This window comes from Simochromis diagramma, unplaced genomic scaffold, assembly GCF_900408965.1.
Source record: "Simochromis diagramma unplaced genomic scaffold, fSimDia1.1 OVJJ01000753.1, whole genome shotgun sequence".
Lineage (NCBI taxonomy): Eukaryota > Metazoa > Chordata > Actinopteri > Cichliformes > Cichlidae > Simochromis > Simochromis diagramma.
The window spans coordinates 18,942,053-18,960,422 of record NW_024387523.1 but is presented as its reverse complement, the minus strand read 5'-3'; the positions used below and the strand labels follow the sequence as shown (position 1 = coordinate 18,960,422).

The window sequence follows — 18,370 nt, the reverse complement described above, 5'->3', positions numbered from 1 at the left end:
CTTTTTGTACTCCACATATAATAAGTTCGTCTAGGTCTTTCTCAGCCTCGTGGTTGTGTATTTGTCTGTCTTTGCACTCAACCAAAATCCTCACGCCTTCCCCTTATGTAGCCTGTCGGAGAGCGTTAAGGGCTACAAGAGCAGCGAAACGTAATAACCAGTGAAGCCCTGTGCCCTGTCAGCACGACTCATCCTCCAGAAAGGCCTGCACATCAGTCCATAGCAGCCCAGATTAAGTCATGCTCCACAATAAGTCTGACACATGGAGTTGGAGATTATAGCAGCAGACCATTTCCACCATCTACTAATGCAGATCGTCTAAAGCCCGTAGTGGAGTGATCAAACAGCGCACTCTGGTGGTGAAATTAAAAACAAAATACTACTTATCTTTTTTTGGTTTGTTTTAATCTGATATTAAAACACATTACAAAGTCAGTATGCAAATACTCTCATCTTTTTAAATTAAATTATTGGAAAAAGCACAAGTCATGAACAGGTTTTTGTTGATGTGAGCTTTAACCAAGAGCTCAAATGAACCCATATCTGCTCCTTAAACTTCAGTTTTGAAAGCTAATAAATAAAATACTACTTGACAAGTGTAAAATACAGGCAAGTCTGACATTGAGTATATTATGTTCTTTTATATCCTCAGTTGAACAATCAGTCCAGTAGCTCACACTATCCAAGATACGGAAAAAAAGCAACAGGTGTTCACAATAAATGAAGAGTGGAGAAGATTTATCAGGCAGCATGAAACTGATGAGAATACAGTATGTGGATAAATAATACCGCTCCAGTAAGGAGTTCAGTCTGTTTCCACTGAAGTGTTGAGAACGAGAGCAGGCATCACTGCCAACATCCTCCTATAGTCCCACGAGGATGTCACACAGTGCAAAAACAAAAACAGTTTGCAAAACTACCACGCAAAACAGAGTGCAATTCCTCCTAGCCTCAGGTAACACCAACACTGCTACTGGTAACGAGTCTGATGAACAGAAGGGACTTGCAGACTGCCGCTGCCCAATCTGACTGATCATCAGCACCTTTTCTAAAGCCGTCTATGTTGACTTTACTGTTACAGTGCTTTCTCCTGACCTCAGGTTGTTCACAGAGGCTTGAAGTAAAATTATAGTTCATAAAGACATGATCCCATTTGTATACTTTTGGCCATTATTTTCCTTATTATTAGACCCCCAGGGACCATCAGTCCATCAGCAGAAAATTGAATAAATATATTTATAATTCAGGTCATTTTCAAGTAAAACATCCAAGTATTCTCTTATCTTATCTGTCAGGATTTGAAATATTTAACTTTTCTTTTTACTGAGGAAAAACAATGTTTGATGGATATTTTACTGTGCCTGTCTGGTTAATCGGGAAAAAAGAGGCATGAAGACATTGTGTGAAACAGTTTGATGTGAACCGGACTGATGGTGTGGAACAGCTCATAAACAAAATATGTGCACCGATTTAAGATCAAAGTATGTGCTGTCCCAAACTCTATGTAGACATTGTAATCAAAGTAAAAGCGGGGATTTCGCACAGCATTTGCTTCACTTCAACATCATCTAACACATGCAGGCGTCGTGTTTTGCTGTGTGTGTTAAGCTTCTAAATACATTTATCTTTAACTTCATAATTATCACATCAAAAATTTGTGGATTTTAAAGCGTACAAGTTTCTTTGAAGTCACAGTCCCAGTGTTCCCAGATTTCAGTAGCAGTTACTTTGGTGAGTACAGGGTTAAAATAAAAAAAAGAACAGAAATAATGGCCAAAACTATAAATTTTAGAGCCAAGTCATTATATGCTCGAACCTTCAACTGGAAAACAAACAGAAGCATTTCATATATTGCAGATCCCTCTTTGCTTCAATAAAAATGAACAAGCTTAGCGGAGCATGTACAAAGACACAAAAAAGGAAAAATGGCTACCCTAAAGCTTGGTTTTAGTCCAAGGCAATTTGTGGATTTGGAAATCCTGTGTATTTACAGTTTGTCGAGTCCGTGATGGCTCAGTCCATGAGTTCATACCTGCTGTGCTGGATAAAGATGGTTGTGTCTTATTTGACCTTGTTTTCTTCCTGAGTGTTTTCTCCTATCACCACTATCTGTACGTGCGACAGCTGTCCGCTAGCATCCAGTTGCACCTCCTGAACCCTTTCAGTGTGTGCCTCCTGCAGCTGGTGCTGAGTCTCCTCCTCCGTCTCTGCCGACATGGTCATCTCCACCCCACTCTGGACCACCATGGTGGCCCCTTCTCTGCCTGACTCCCCGGTCAGCTGGAGCTCCATCACTCCCACTGCCTGCTCCACAGGAGTTGGATTGATCTCAATGACCGTGTGTTCCTGGCTGCCCTCCACTTCCCCCTGCATCACCTCCTGTTGCACTAGCATGGTGCCGTCTACCACTTGGCCTTCTATGGGCACCACCTCTGCACCGCTGGCCTGCTGGCTTAGCTGCACCAGCTCCATGGGGCTCATTACTGTGCCCAGTTGGCTGGAGTCCTGCAAAGCGGTGGTGCCAACCAGTGTCAAACCTGAGGACGGATGCAGGGTGATGGTTTCTGTCTTACCATCTCCAGCCACCATGTAGCGGGTGAAGACCTGCGAGCCGGCAGGGAGTAATGTGACTGTGTTGGAGGACTGGGACAGCGAGGCAATAGGTAGGCCTGCCACGGTGAATGGCTGCCCCACTGAGGACAGCGAGATGGGTGAAAGAACGGTGAACTGCTGAGGCTGCAGAGTGGCTTGCTGGTTTATAGGGGTGGTCAGGAGGGTGGTGGTGGAGGCAGGTCTCTGGAGTCGAGGCCGCTTGGTCGGGCGTTTAGTGGGAGTTTTGTTTTTGGCAGGCTGGGGGCAGGTGAGAAGAGCTCGTACTTGCTGCTGCTTCTTCTGTTCTTCCAGCTGCACCTCCAGGTCTGCAGAGACATGACAGGACTGACAGTGAGGGCTGAGTCAACCACAAGAATGCATTCATTTTCAGCCGGGCAGATTTTTACAAGATTACAACGTGCACGTTCTTATATTGATCTCTAATATCAATATTCGTCAGACAGGCTAGGCATGTATAATCCAGCAAATGTCAAATCTAATTTCACAACATAAACCCTAACTAAAAACGTCATTCTTCATTTTAAGTATTCAAAAACAGTTTTGAGTAACATGATAGATGTGAGTGAAATAAAAATATATTCACACGGAAATTTTGACTGTTATGAGTCAAAAGTCATGAACTATCTGTTAGGATTCTGAATTGATTTACGACGTTACCCACCAGAGCTGTTATTTGTTAACTTTGACTGGCAACAGAAAGTATTTAGTGTGAACTTTGTCACATTGGGTGACACAGTGGTGTAGTGGTTAACACTGTTGCCTCACAGCATGAAGGTACTGGGTTCTAATCCACCAGCTAGTCGCGGACTTTCTGTGTGGATGTTCCCTCCATGTCTCCTGGGACTTTGGCTTCCTCACACAGTCCAAAGAGAACATATGGAGTTGGGTTAACTGGTGATTCTAAAGTGACTAATATTAACCAGATATCCAAACCTCTTATGTGTTCTCTGGATCCTTTATGCAAACTGTGTCTGCGTCTTTCTGCATTCATGTAATTATTTTTTTCCTTATTTTATGTAGCCAGTTAACTCTCCATCAGTGTTCAGCATAAAAGCAAAGCTTCCATTTGCTTCCCTCTGGGTTCAAGGAGCACCAACCGAGACCATCGCTGTCTTGGTTCAGGCAAATGATAAATCTAATTTAATTTCTATACAGCGATGATCCTACCTTGTTTGTAAAAAAAATAAATAAATAAATAAAAAATACTAAAACAAATACCCCTAAATTCTCCCTAAACTTAGTCCATAAATGACAAATAAAAAATGACTTGGAGGGAGGTTGGACACAGAGGTAAATAAATAAAAAAATAAGAACCCAAAAATGATATCCAGTCATGGAGGAAGCAAGACTGTACAGCATCTGGGAAAATGATCTTGACTGTTATTACCTCGGATGGGAGCAGTGGGAGTCATCACTCTTTTTCATTATCAATATAGTCAGACTCACAGCACAGCTGCTGCCACTGACCTGTGTCACTGCTCATTTCATCAGAAAAATGTGTAAAGAGAACAGTTATAGTGTGACTGTGGCTGCATTTTATTTTTTTAAATGATATAGTGATAATAATGATGATCTGCAGCACACAACCTTTTAATTATTGCTGGGTAATGGTGTAGTGCAGCGGTCTCCAACCTTTTTTGCGCCATGGACCGGTTTATGCCCGACAATATTTTCACGGACCGGCCTTTAAGGTGTCGCGGAAAAATACAACAAAATAAAACTAGTACCGGTACCGAAAAATAGAAGAGTTGTTCATAACACACGTGAAAAGACCCAGGAAAACCGAGTAAACAATCAAAACGATAACAAAATAACGCTGAAAACCGATAAAAACCCTGAAAACGATACATTTCACACCTGAGCCTCAACTCTCGCGGCCCGGTACCAAACGACTCACGGACCGGTACCGGTCAGAGGCCCGGGGGTTGGGGACCGCTGGTGTAGTGCATTTGGGAGCAAAAGCCTCACAATCAGGAACTGAAAGATTGCAAATTAGAACAACTGTCTGAAGAATTTTGCTTAATCAAAGAGTGGAACTCAAGATGGACTGAAACCAAATTTTGAGTCTCTATTTTTGTCTTTTTCTTTTAAACCTCATGTCTCTCACCAATAACAAACAAAAGTAACTTGTTTTCCCGCATATATGTAACAATAAAGCCATTGACTTTGGGCTTTTTGCCTTTTTGAGGAGTAGACAGGAAAAATGGGGAGCGTGAGCATGGGGAGACATGCAGCAAGGGGCTGCAGGTTGGACTCAAACCCCAGCTGCTAGATTTGATGCATGAAACATGCCTAAACAACTATTTACTATGAGTGGCATTATCTTGACCTTCAATACCACTGTCAGGAGCCTTAGAGTCATCTTTGATTGGGTTTTTCTTTAACTGACACATTAAACAGACGTCTAGGATTACCTTCACTCATCTCTGCACTATGCCAACATCCTGACTCAGAGGGATGCTAGTTCATGCATTTGTTACATAGAGGTTGGACTAGTGTAACTACTGATTATCAAGGTGCTCTAAAAGGTCCCTGAAAAGGCTACAGTTCATCCAGGACACCAGCGCAAGTGTACCATATGACCACATGTCTTCCTACCAGAAATTACTTCAAGATCATTCTCAATGGCATGTGCAAAGTCCTAAAAGATTGTCCCTAAATATCCCGAAGACCTCACAGTACCAATTTATCCCAGTACAACACTTACACTTCCTAATTTCCAAAAGTAGAATGAAAGTCAGAGCCTTCAGCTGTTAAGCCCCTCCCTGTGGAACCAGCTGCCAGTTTGGATTCAGGAGACAAATTCAATCTTTCGATGGTTTTGAATTTAGCCTCAAACCTCAACTGTCACTTAACCATCACTTAGTTATGCTACTTTGGGCTCAGGCTGCTAGGGGATTTCCTAGGATCCACTAAGCATATCTTCTATAAGCTATTCAGGGTCACTCTCTGTGCTCTTTTTTTTTTTTTTTTGCCTTCTTCGTCTCCTCAATCCCCATCAGCAGAAGGCTGCCCCTCCTTTCCTGTTAAAAGAGAAATCTTCCTTCCCACTCTTGCAAAAGTGCTTGCTAACTGAGACTCACATGATTACTGCAGTTTAATTCAATTTCCCTTTACTTTATTACGTAAAGCCATGATTGTTTTTAACAATTGGCTCTATAAAAAAATGATTTAAATAAAATTCGTATGAATTTAGCGGCTCTATGTGGCAGCTCCTGAAGTAGAGCCTTGTTTGTGTTCTGTACTCACTGGTGAGCATGCTGAGCACCTGCTCCTGACTGGGATCCGTCTGCTGCTTCCTCCTCTCCACAATCTTCTTGACCACATCGAGCAGATCGAAGACCTGGGCGAGGTTACTGAGCACGGCCACCTCTACCAGACAGGAATCTGGGATCAGTGCAGCAAGCAATGAAAAAAAAAATTACTTGGTCAGTCAGCAAGGAGGAACAGATTCAGCTGTTTGCACAGTAAATCGGTGTGGTATTACTCTAAAAGAAGCTTTTCTAAAAAGCTTTCTGCTGTTGGACAGTCATTTTCAGTTTCCAACAGCAGCTGAATTTGCTCTTTCTTTCCATGCATTTCTTATTCACATAGGTCAGAGTGTGTCCCACACAACGCCTCTGTTTTGGCGATGCAGTTTCCCAGTGCATGTTGGCGTCGTTCTGTACCTGTGTCCTGTAGGCTGGCCGGATCCATGCGCTGCTGCACGCTGTTTAACAGCTCCACAAGCTCCGTGTTGATGTTGGTCACCACTTCACCCAACAAACCCACATCTGCAATGCCCTTCCAAAAGTTCAGTGTGTCCTCTGCGGACAAACAGACAACACAGAGCAATCTTACTCACTAGTGTACACAGTGTTACATATATCCATGCTGTTGGAGATGATTTCCATCTCCGTGCTGTTATTATACTCTTAATCTGTGTTTGGATGTGTGCTCAGTGTTACCAGAGATCTCAGCTGATCCCTTTTTGTCTGCAGACTCCGATGAACTTGAGCTCCAGTCCGACTTCCCGCTCAGGACCTTTGCTCGGTCTTCTGCAGCTGCCCCACCATTACCCAGGATCACCTGACCTGTAACTTGTACAAGACAACAGACATGACTGAGGAGAAGAATTTTAAATGCAATTCTGGATTTAAGAGGGAGCCAAACTTCAGTGTCACATTCCCCCACCACACTTCTTTATCTTTAGTGATCTTTTTTTGTTGTTGTTAATTTTACCTTATATCCTGCTGGGCAGCTTTCATCATGTCTCACAGTTAATTAGCAGTTTTCTGTATCATATCATTTCTCTGTGTGGGCTGAATAATTATCACCTAAAGCATTAAATGATATGCAGTGTATTAAACACCCAGCAGTAGTTTGCAGGAAATTATAAAAACTTAGAAGATCAAGGCAAACTAAACAAGCAATTTGTCTGCAGACAGACAGATTTTCTTTTTTTAATTATTCTTTCATTCAGCTGCGCTGTCACTGTAAAACATGTCAGTGTTGGATGAAAGCAGGTGAAAATATTGCTTTTCTTCACCACTAAGCTTGTTGAACAGGTGGTTTGATAATACTGCTGTTGGCTCTGTAGCCATGAAGGTAACAGCAATGAGCCCCGTTGCTGTCAACTCTAGAAGGACGCTATCGTTTTCTCCAGCTGGGTTCAATGTCTCGATTTTGTGCTGTTTGTGTCAGACAGAGAGGAGAGGCTGCGCTGTAAATTACACCACTAATGACAATGTCATCTTCACTGTTGTTGTGTTATCAAATTTTCGCTTAGAAAAGCAGAAGCAGCTTTTGTTGACTCTTATAATAGTTTACATGAGCACAGGTGCACCTAAACACATTGTGCAGTTTGCACACATTTATTTTCAGTCTAGAGAAACGCTTGTATTGTGGAGAGCTCCACCACCAGCATCATCCTCCTGCTGCTTTGTTTTCCATGACACTAAAAAACCTCCACATTCTTTCAGTAAGCTCATATGTTTCTTTTCTGTAAAAACGCAGACCGCATAAAAGACTTTTAAATAAGGGTTTAGAAGTAAACTTGTAACTGTGCCTAGTAGAAACAGTCAGTGGCCCTTATGTTAAACCTATCTTTTGACTGAAAAACACAACAAATATAACAAAATACTCAGTTATGGATTATAATGTCACTGCTGTTTAAATGAGCAAATCTGGACTCACTGCACCTTCTAGTCAGTTCAATTCAAATGTATTTATACAGCATGAAATCACAACAACAGTTGCCTCAAGGCGCTTTATATTGTAAGGCACAATAATACACTATATTCTGATTTTTACCTTGAGAGGATGTAGGTGTGGTAAGTCCGGTGCCATCAGGAGGGAAGCGTGTGTTGTTTATTAAAAGGTCAAACTTGGTGCTGCGACATGTGTTAGTGCACAGAGTGCTGTGCTGGTAGAAGTCCAGCTGACCGGAATCCATCATTTTTCTGGAGAACAGAAATGAGGAAATATATAAAAAAGGGGAAAACATGTTTGTTTGACCAGAGATGCTATCATCGTTGTCAAAAACATTTGCATATTTTAGAAGTGAAGATCCAGTCGTGTCTGAGAGTTGCCCACACAGATATCCTGGAGAGAATATTAGAAGACGTTTACATAAAATGTGCAACAGACTTAAGCAGTGCGTCTGCAATACATGCAATATCTGTATGCATTTAAATCAAGTTTTGCTTACAGCAGTCCTTTCCATACTGACAGGGCAAAATCCACAGTTGGTGTTCTGTGCAAACCTGTATTCTAGAGTTACTGTGCAGCTGATAGAAGCTTTAGAAGGTGCATGTTTTAAAGCTGCTGCTTTTTAGTGTGACAGTCTCTCTGTCTTTGTGTATCTCTCAAAAGTATTTCCTGGTTGAACGACAACAGTTCAAAAAAAGAAAAAAAAAAAAAAAAAAAAGGGAGTTTTATGCCCACTGCTTTAAGACACTTCATAAAATGTGTCCCAACTATTTTGTCTCATGCCAAGAACATGAGACAAGAACATGAGACAAGAACATGAGACAAGAACATGAAAAATGTTTGTCTTGGTTTAAGTGTGTGCATATTCCTGCATTTATTTCCACTTTCTTATTTTAACACTGCTGCAGGGGCTATTCCACATGTTAATTTAATGCTGTGTTTTAGTGCTGATTGTTGCCAGTTTTGCTGGACTGCATTATATCACTGATCTACAGCCAAAACAGTTGTAAAACAACAAGCACTGCGAGAGCACAACCCTCTACCAAGGCAGCTCACTCTCTGGGCAGTATTTACTTAATATAATGAAATCTTATTTTGAATGTGTAGCTTTCATTTCATTGTTTAGTAAATTCATTTAAATGTTCAATAAAAAAACCCAAATAAAAAAAAAAAGGTTTTGATCACAAGTTTATCCCCCCCCCTAAAAAAAACAAACAAAACAATACTCAACAAGGAATATTATACACATGTTTTATATTTCAGTGGTTATCTAACCTGTTACTGTAATGTTATAATAAAATAATGGGTTTTTATATCATATATTTATATTTCCTATATACATACATCTTGTCAGTACACACAGTGGCAGTAAGAATGAGTTTAAATAGCTCTATGTAGTGTAACTATCACTTTGACCTTCAGATTAACATTTTGCTCTTGAACCAGAGGCGAAAGGTCAAATGTAAAATCATATTTTAAATCCTTATAAATGACATATTTACTGTCATATACACTTCAGCGTCTGGCACGTGTTACTTTAGCCTAAGCTGTTGTTGTGATGAAGGTAGAAACATTTATCTGGATTGTTTCTGCTCTCCTCCGGTACATGAGGAAAAATATCTTCACTCCTAAATGTTCAAGACGTTCTTCAGAGTTAGCCTTCTCACATGCAGCAAATAATGTACAGCTTTAGCTTTGGACATCTGCCATTTCTGGAAACAAGGTTGAGACAAATAGTTCGTTTGGATCAGAAAACAACAGGTCCCCTGAAATGTGTACAGGGCTTAAAGTAAGGGTAATTTCTTTATGAATGTCTATTTTGGGATTATTTTTAGTAAACAATTTATTATTAACTATATTATAGAAGCTATATTACTTCTCAAACACTTCAAACCTAGAAAAAAAAAAGAATCTGTTGGCTCACAGCTTTCTTGCTTTTGAGACTTAGGATCACCCAGTGCTACTACCTTCTGGCTCTGGCTGCCTGCAGTGCGTCCACATGACAGGAGATGCTGTGCCATTGCCAGTAACCATATAAGAGTCACTGGTCAGAAGGAGACACTGTTGCATCTATGTAAAGCTGCAGTTTTTGTTTTTTTTGATAGTCAAAATCCTCTGCTTCTCCTGTGCTTTTAATCAGAGGCGCATATACAGATGTTCTACCCAGTAAAGAGAATCTTAACCCTGCACATTGTTGGTGACAGACTAGTAACCTTTAGACTGCAAGAGAGATTGAAAATAGCTGTGACACAATTCATCAATTTGAAATAGAAAACTCAATGTGGAAAAACCCCACTTTGCTCATTCTTTCGCTGCTAGAAACCAACAACTAATTTTATCCAAGTCCAGACACAAATGTCAAAGGCATGAAAATTATTCAATATCTGTCAAACTGAGTTGATCACTACACAAGATGTAAAGCATAGATAAAATATTGTTGTCAAATGATGTCAAATAAATCCAAGAAACTGAAAAGTGTGTATAATAACGCAAACTGTATTATTTGCAGTGCAGTCTTCCAAAAGCCATGTGATCACTGAAGCAATATACGGCTAAGTCACAGCACACACAGAGGTTTTTTTTACATTAATAAAATAAGTCTACTTTACTCATCCAAACGGTAGTGTATCCCTGAAACTAAATAATTATCCATGAATTTATCTGCAAGACACAATGATCACAGTCAGGTTTTCCACTACAGGCAACATACATTTCATTGTAATACTGATTAGCGCAGCTTAAACGTGATATAGAAAAATCTATTTCGACCAGTCAAAGAGACAGGAAGGCCCGTGGTTTATCATTATCATCTCACTCACGCTCAGAAGGGAGGCAACAGTGGCTTGTTAGTTTCCTGTCACAGAGCCACAGAAGAACATTTGAATATTTATTCTAGATGGATGAGTCACATCTCAGCTCATTACCATGTGGTGCAGCGCAACCAACCAGCACTTGCTCATCTAAGGGCCATAGTATGTCAGTGTTCTGTCTCAAAAATAAATCCCCTCACCTCAGCATGACTCCCCCCATCCTGATGGCTCTCTTCCAGTCTTTCAGAGTAGCTTTTCCAGAAATGTGCACAAACTGCTTGGGACTGATCAACTGGTCTTCATACTAGTGGAGAGATTGCCAGTTTAGTAAATATGTTCAATAAGTGCAATGATGAAACAACAGAAATGACTAAAAGCAACACATTACAGTATCATATGTCTTGTCTTTGGCCTTTAATATGAAAATGTAATAGATATGCTGTGGTTCTAGAATCATGGTAGACTTCTAACTATGAGCAATTGTAGCAGCTAGAATAGCGAAATTTTTTTTACTGTTTTATATCAGGAGAAAAAAAATATAAAATATGCATAAGTTTTCTCAACTTTAAATAATAATTTTCATGTGATGTACTGAATTCTGTTTTTTCAGTGCTACACTTCCTATTTAATGGAAGTGTATGCTCGATGCTCACAAGACAACAAAGAATTTCATGTGGATCAGAAGATTGAATGGACTTACAAATACAGTCTGACCTATGTAATTCAACTCATAACACTGCGATCAAAAAATGAGCATTGTTGTGAAAGCATGAACGAGAACATTTATCTCATAACTGCTCGGTCGTTTCATCCATGTCTGCTTGGAGCATGGTTATTTGAAACCTGCTACTTGCAGTGAGAAGAAATGAACTGGATGACTCTGTAGATATAGTGGGACACTTGTCAGCGCTACATGTTTATTTCCTGCTCAGAGACTATTGAATGACCTAGTTGTCACGTTGCTATATTTGGCAATGTTTTAATGATTTGTCATTTTACTCCATGTGAGCCAAAAGAAAAAAAGGGATACTAACCTTCACACATTTCACATTGATTCCTGGGCACACAAACTTTTTCACTAGCAACACAGCTTTACAGTCACCACACGTTATAGGGCAGCCAATTTCAACGTCGTCTCCCTCAGTTTGCTCTACAGGGAATAAATGTATGCAACATTTACAAACAAGCTTTATGTAATGGAATCTGCAAAACTCATGGATCATTACATCCCTCAAGTTGTCTGAATCATTGTGACAACTAGGGCTGGGACATATCATACCGTTCACAGTAACACCGGTATAATGTTGGGCAACGATAAGAAAATGAAATATCGCAATAGAATATGGGTAAAACGCGCATGTGCAGTGCTTTTGTTTTCATACGCACATGGAGGAAAAAGCATGGCGGCGACGGAGAATGAGAAGGGCGAAAGCGGATCGTTGAAGGAAATGAACCAGAATTGGTTTGTAAAAATTCTGCAACTTCAGTGGTGTGGAACTGGTTTAGCTTTCGTCCGTCAGATACACAACAAAGCACTATTTTTGGTAGAGCATGCTAGCGGGCCGTCGTTATTACCGTGTTTGTTGGAAAATACGGTACACTTAAAATCAATCCTTTGATTTTTCTGAAAGTCGACAGTGCCCCTTATAATCCCGTGTGCCTTATGTATGAATTCTGGTTGTGTTTACTGACCTCGAAACGATTTCATGTCGTACACGGTGCTCGAAAATCTGTCAAATGTTTTAGTACGACTTTGCTAAGCTACGAAGCCGCACCGCTTGATGGATTGTCGGAGCATTACGGCTATTGTAGGCAGGCGCCTCGCGGAGTGATACGTACTGTGCTTCAACATAATATTACCGTATTGTGTGTGTGCATAACCTCTTTTTAAGTGTTGTGGATATTATACATGGTTATGCTGAGGATATGTCGGCCAATTTCCACTGGAAATGTCTTTTGGTTAAACTGTCAGCAAGGAATTTGCACTGTTACGTTTTTATATAACTTTAATGCACATAAAAACAGCTGCTTGTTTAAGTGAAAATACAGTGATGGTTTTTTTTTTGCACTAATAAAGTTGTGGAGTTGTAAAGTATTTTGTCTAGTGTCAATTATATCGTCAGTTATGTCGTTATCGCAAATTTTCAAATGTATATTGTGATAAATATTTTTGGTCATATCGCCCTGCTCTAGTGACAACCACTTACCTGAATGAGATTCAACAGCCATGACAGCTGCATCTGTTTCAGCAGACTCGTCTCTGAAAAGATAGATATTTGGGACATTTTCTCCTGGTACAACAGAGTAAGCATGGGAAATGACTGACCATCTGGAATCTCTGTAGCTCTGATTGTGGTGTTATACAACTTTGAAGTGAATTGTAGTTTCTCAGTACATACCCAGTGGTGATTGGCTGGAGCTGGAGGATGACCTGAGTCTTATTAGGGTCATCGGGGTCACCTTCACCACTGTCGTCCTTTACCATCACCACTTCCCCCATAGGTACAGTGACCTCATCAGTGGTCGCCATCACACTCATTGAAGTAGACTAGAGGGAGGGGGCCACTTCTGTGCAACAGCTACCTAGGGGTTTGTTCATCTGAAAAGCCATAAATATATTAAAAAGAAAGGCAGATGATGGTTATAAAAGGCTGCACATTTTTCTGATTGTTTGCATTTCAGTTCAAACTGAAATTAAGAAAAAAATGCTTCACCTACAAATAGCTAAATATCTGAGCCCTTAACTCATCTTTAAAAGCCCACCATAGGTATTATTAGTTAACTTCTGCTAGCTAACATTGGGTGAGCTAACTGACTTGTATAACATTATAAGAAAGAGACATGACACTCCAAAAATACTAAGATGCAATTTATAGCAGAATTCCAAAAAAGCTCAAAGAGGGTGGGAGCAGAATAACCTCAAGGGGATAAAATATTTTAAAGTCTTTTTGAGCTAAAGTCAGAAAACTTTGATAACCCATCTTGAAGTATCTCTAGGCATCCCAAGATGACTGATGAGTTAGCGAACTTTGTCCTCAAAGGACAAAAAAAAAAGCCTGAATATTTAGTGAGCCTCTGCACTGATTACATTCAATTCATTGAGGCGTTCCAGCTGAGATGAGAATGTAAGTGCACACGTGCCTACAAATAAAGACTAGTTATGTGACATTTATTGGCATCAGCTGGATTTACTCAGATTTAGTCAGCTGTATTGGTTAAAACAGCAGAAGTTGTACCTCAAGATTTGGACTACCTTTATTTATTTTGACAGGAACTGTGGGGCCTTCATTGTTCTTTCCATAAAACTTTACCACTGTGCTTGGAGAACAGGAAACGCCTGATGAAGTTTGACCCTACTAAAAAGATTTTCTTAGTTACTACAATCGACTTCTTTACTGTGGCTGACTACTGTGTAAGGCCAGATCCTAATAAGCTTTTGTGAGTCATCACTTTCAGCTGTGTTTTTGTATTGTAGTGGCTTAGATAAAAGAAATCCTGGTAAGTTTCAAATATTTATTAGAGATGGACTGATCCGATATTACGTATCGGTCCGATACTGACCTAAATTACTGGATTGGATATCGGAGAGAAATAAAAAATGTAATCCAATCCACTCAAAAGCACCTCACAAAACTTGCGACATAGCGTAACCCAGCTCATAACCTTAGCACGTCGGAGGAGTATGCGTCGTGATAGAGCGGCTGTGGCATGCGAGACCTGTCGGTGGACTGGTTGAGGATTTGGAGCCTCGCTACCAAACCGGAATTTAATCTCCGAGAAAGTTATCCCAGATGAGTAAAGCATGTGTGTAAGTTCATCTCTGAATGTTTGTAAAGAATTCCCAGTGAATGCTGGGAGCGACTGCCTCTCATTCTCTCCCTCTCCTGCTGCTACTTCAATCATGAAACTGATCAATGATCAGCTGATCGGCTTTTCTGTCGCGAGTCCCATCTCTCTTGTTAGTGTATTGCCCACTTTGCGCCACAAAGACAAGCTGTTGTTAGAATTTATTTAATATTACTTTCTACACCAGGATCCTTTTCTACGTAGCTGACGGCTGGTAACTGTGCAGGGGCGGGTCTAGCAAAGTTTTGCCAGGGGGGCCGATAGGGCATTAACAGGGAAAAGGGGGGCACAAAGACATACTTTTCTTTCTTATTGTCACGTCTAGCTTTTAATAAATAATTATCTGAATCTTACAACCAAAGTTTTCATCTGATGTAAAATGTATAGAAATCCATTATTAACTATAAAGTCAAATGTATAACCTACTAAGCTATAGTACTTTTTCCTTTGGGAAGGTACCATCTGTGCAGTCTGCAATTCTGATGAAGAAGGATGTTGAATCTATTTAATTATTATAGAAAAATTATTGATTTCTGTGCGTTTTCTTTTACATGTGCATTAAATTAGAGTTGATTATATCAATTAAGCATTATAGGGCAGAGGGTGGGGGGTGGTTCCCTATTTTTTTTTTTCCTTTTTTGTTCGGAGTTGGCAACCTTATTAGTTAGGTTGCTTAATATTTACGCTAAGTACTCTTTAAAATACCAGAATAGGGAGGATGGTGTAGGTTTAAGTTTATTAGATTGATCAGTATTGCTGATCTATGAAATATTTGGGGTACAGTGTATTTTTTGCATAGAGGTATAACAGAATAGCTTTAGTTTTGTTTTTTAAACTTGAGTATGAACTTATACAAAATGCAACAAGATATTTAAAAAAAACATTTTATTGATTATAAAATATGCTATATCGGATTTATATCGGTATCGCAGATATCCAAATTTAGGGTATAGTATCTGACATAAAAACAGTGGTATCGTGCCATCTCTAATATTTATGCAGCTATATACAAGCTGATTAAAAAATAAACCACAAAAACAACCTAACACTATTTGTTTCACCCTGTATATATTATCCAGACAATTGTAGCCTGCTTCAAAATCTGACAATTGTGCCCCAAGAAATACTCATAAGATGAGTAATGTGAAATTTTCAAATCCTGTTATTATTATTATTAATAACTCTTTATTTAAATGTAAATATCTGATGCAATTTAAAAACTAAATTACACAAAACTACTCGTTTCCTTTTACTTCATTGTTAGTGACTTCTTAGAGACCACTTCTTGAAGGAGAGCTCCTGGCTTCATGGCCCACTCTTTGCGAAACTCTGCTATTGACATTAGTTGAACTCATGTTACTTTAAATTGGATTGGAAAAATATCTGCCAAGATTAAAATATAAATCTTATTTCAATGTTGACGTGATGTTTCCAAGTAAGGTGAGCTTAGCTAATTCAAACCAAAGAATGCCGCGTTTTGTAAATGGCCTGACTGGTCCACTTGTTTGAGACTAATATTAACTGGATTAATATAAGTCATTTTTACGTAACGGTTTGCTAGTGTGCACGTAAGGGTTACACGCGAGATTATATAGGCTAGTAAATTTTCAGAAGCTGTGTTTTGCCGAAATGCGAAACCACGATAGCCAGAAAAGCAAGCTACTTTTTTTTTTTAAACGGATACATTTTCTTAGTAGAATACAGCAAGAGTGGGTTTTTCCCACGCGCATTAGGCATTAGAAACCGCAGTTTTACGTTTTGGGGGCTACTAACCAACAAGTGGCTACAAAACCATTCACAGCTCAATTAAAACTACACCTTTACGTTTTGCTGCAGATAAATTACTTTTATTAAGTTGGCTTGGTTATCGCTACCGCTGTAGCCAGCTGACTACTTTTCGCTGTCGGAGCTCCTCAGACCAGGCTCGGCGGTAGCCATTACTGCTAACACAAGGGCGTAACTTGATGTGTGGGAATCCAAACAATAGCGTGAACTCCACTGCCCGAGACGGGTAAAGCTTTGCATTTACAGTGTGACGGCTACGTGCCGCTTGTCTATGAACCGTACGTCCCTTCGTAACTCTGCATTTTAACTCTCCGCTCCCCCTCAAAATGACGTCTCCCTGTGCGGCGGCACGTACAGCAAACAACGGCACGGCGACGGCGTTGCCCCTCCATTCAGTTCGAGCCTGGCTGACTGAACCCCCTCCGCAATGTACCCAAACCACCCCGCTAAAACTACAGCTTGTGTGGCGAGAGCGGTCGCTATTTTACAGTTGTGTATATTTAAAAACACACAGTAAAAAAAAATAGCTCGTTCTTACCGTTTTAAGAAGCCAAACGCATCCCTAGATAGAGGAGAGCTGCGGAGCATGCGCACTCAGTAGCTATAGTTCGACTTCCTGCTGAACAGCGCTCGCCCTGTTTTCACTCTCGTGTAAACCCTGTGTAAACCGCAGGTTTTTAACCACCACTGTGACTCCTTATTAGCGAACCTATATATGCAGGCGAGAATAAGTGGGTATTACCTTGATATATGTTTTATCTGGTCATATCAGTGTGTACTCTACATAGATCATATTGGTACTATGATACTTTGCATTAAACTTAAGAAGACAAATGCTTATTTCTGCAACGCGGGAGTTTTGTGTATTCCAACATGGTTAGTCTTTCTATTGACATTAGGAATTGGGGCGCCAAGACATGTGATCATCGGCAGCCCAAAAAGTAAAAATTATGCTTCCGAAATCTCTTGATGGCGATTCCGCAAGAGAAGTAGAGACCCCACCTCTCCTGTGCCAAACATGGCAGAAGCCCTTTTTACGAACTACGCCGGACATCCTGCGACCTGACCAGAGGTAACCTGTTCTTCACTCAGGGTTCATGATGTATAAACCTCAAGTCGGCACAGAAAAGTTTCACAATATTTTGTATAACTAAACACGGCTAATCAGCCCTTTATCTTTCATTTATATATTTATATAGTCAACGGGAATAAAAACTTGACCGTATTTGGCTATTTAGTTTTGGACACCGAAAAGCATGATGGGTAAAAGAGGGCGGGGCAATTGACATTGAATGCTGCCATTGGATGCTACATGCACTCGAATTAATGTTGCATTCAGGCAATGTGGGAAAGTCGATTACGTGGTTACAATCGTAATCGTGAGATTCTGTGAGATTCTTTAAGAGCGATTACAAAATCTTGACAGCTTTTCGACCTCTCCCTGAGCCTTACATAGATTACCGAATTTAATTGAAAAATAAAACTTTGTTATATTTAATTTTATTATATATTGTTTACGCTGAATTAAAAGTGAATTACACATCAATAGAAAGATCATAATACTGTGGTGTGTGTGTGCGGTGTTCGTGTTCTCTGTTGCTCAGATTCCCAGGCACAACTTGAGGACATTTACTAAGTTATCTGAATAGTAGCATATACGATCATATACATTTAAGTATTGCAATGATCTTTTATGATGTTCTCATAGCTGAAGAAAATCAGTAATATTCTAAAGCTAACCTAGTGTAATACAGGTCCTAATTCTTGGTTTGGATCGACCTCACCAACAACATTTGTCCAAATTTTTACCCTAACTACCATAAATCAATCAAATCCAGACAACGATTATGTTTCTTAAATCTGTCAGAAGAGGGCGCCAAATCTTTGTTAAGAAGACCATCCAGTCCAAACAATATTCAACGTACATCTATTTATTCATTTAATAACCAATATCCCTTTTACATAACATAAAAATAAATAACATTTATTCAGTAATACTGTGGAACATGACCATCGGGGGATCAGAAGCTGTACTGTTGATGTTACATGGTAGAGAAACCCTACCTGTGATTATTTTGATCAGTTCACTGGATATGACACTATTAATTACATGGGTGCTTTGTTTC

At 39.9% G+C, this 18,370-nt stretch overlaps 1 protein-coding gene and 1 non-coding gene across 3 annotated transcripts; both read right to left on the bottom strand.

The window, feature by feature from the left end:
* Window positions 1–386: 386 nt before the first annotated feature.
* gmeb1 (glucocorticoid modulatory element binding protein 1) lies at window positions 387–17,367 on the bottom strand. Of its 2 annotated transcripts, none has more exons than XM_040020275.1 (10): window positions 16,783–17,367; window positions 13,013–13,212; window positions 12,821–12,873; window positions 11,648–11,763; window positions 10,814–10,917; window positions 7,906–8,054; window positions 6,561–6,686; window positions 6,282–6,419; window positions 5,863–6,000; window positions 387–2,918 (listed from the first exon to the last, which is right to left on the bottom strand). In XM_040020275.1, exons 2-10 carry the CDS (start codon window positions 13,150–13,152, stop codon window positions 2,062–2,064), a joined length of 1,821 nt encoding a protein of 606 aa, XP_039876209.1. In that variant the 5' UTR covers window positions 13,153–13,212; window positions 16,783–17,367; the 3' UTR covers window positions 387–2,061. The 2 variants fall into 2 exon arrangements, with proteins under 2 accessions (XP_039876209.1, XP_039876208.1); XM_040020274.1 differs by having other exon boundaries at window positions 6,561–6,692; window positions 16,783–17,361.
* Window positions 17,148–17,280, bottom strand: LOC120727305. Its single transcript, XR_005694489.1, has one exon. It is a non-coding gene; the product is annotated as a U11 spliceosomal RNA (small nuclear RNA).
* Window positions 17,368–18,370: the final 1,003 nt, after the last annotated feature.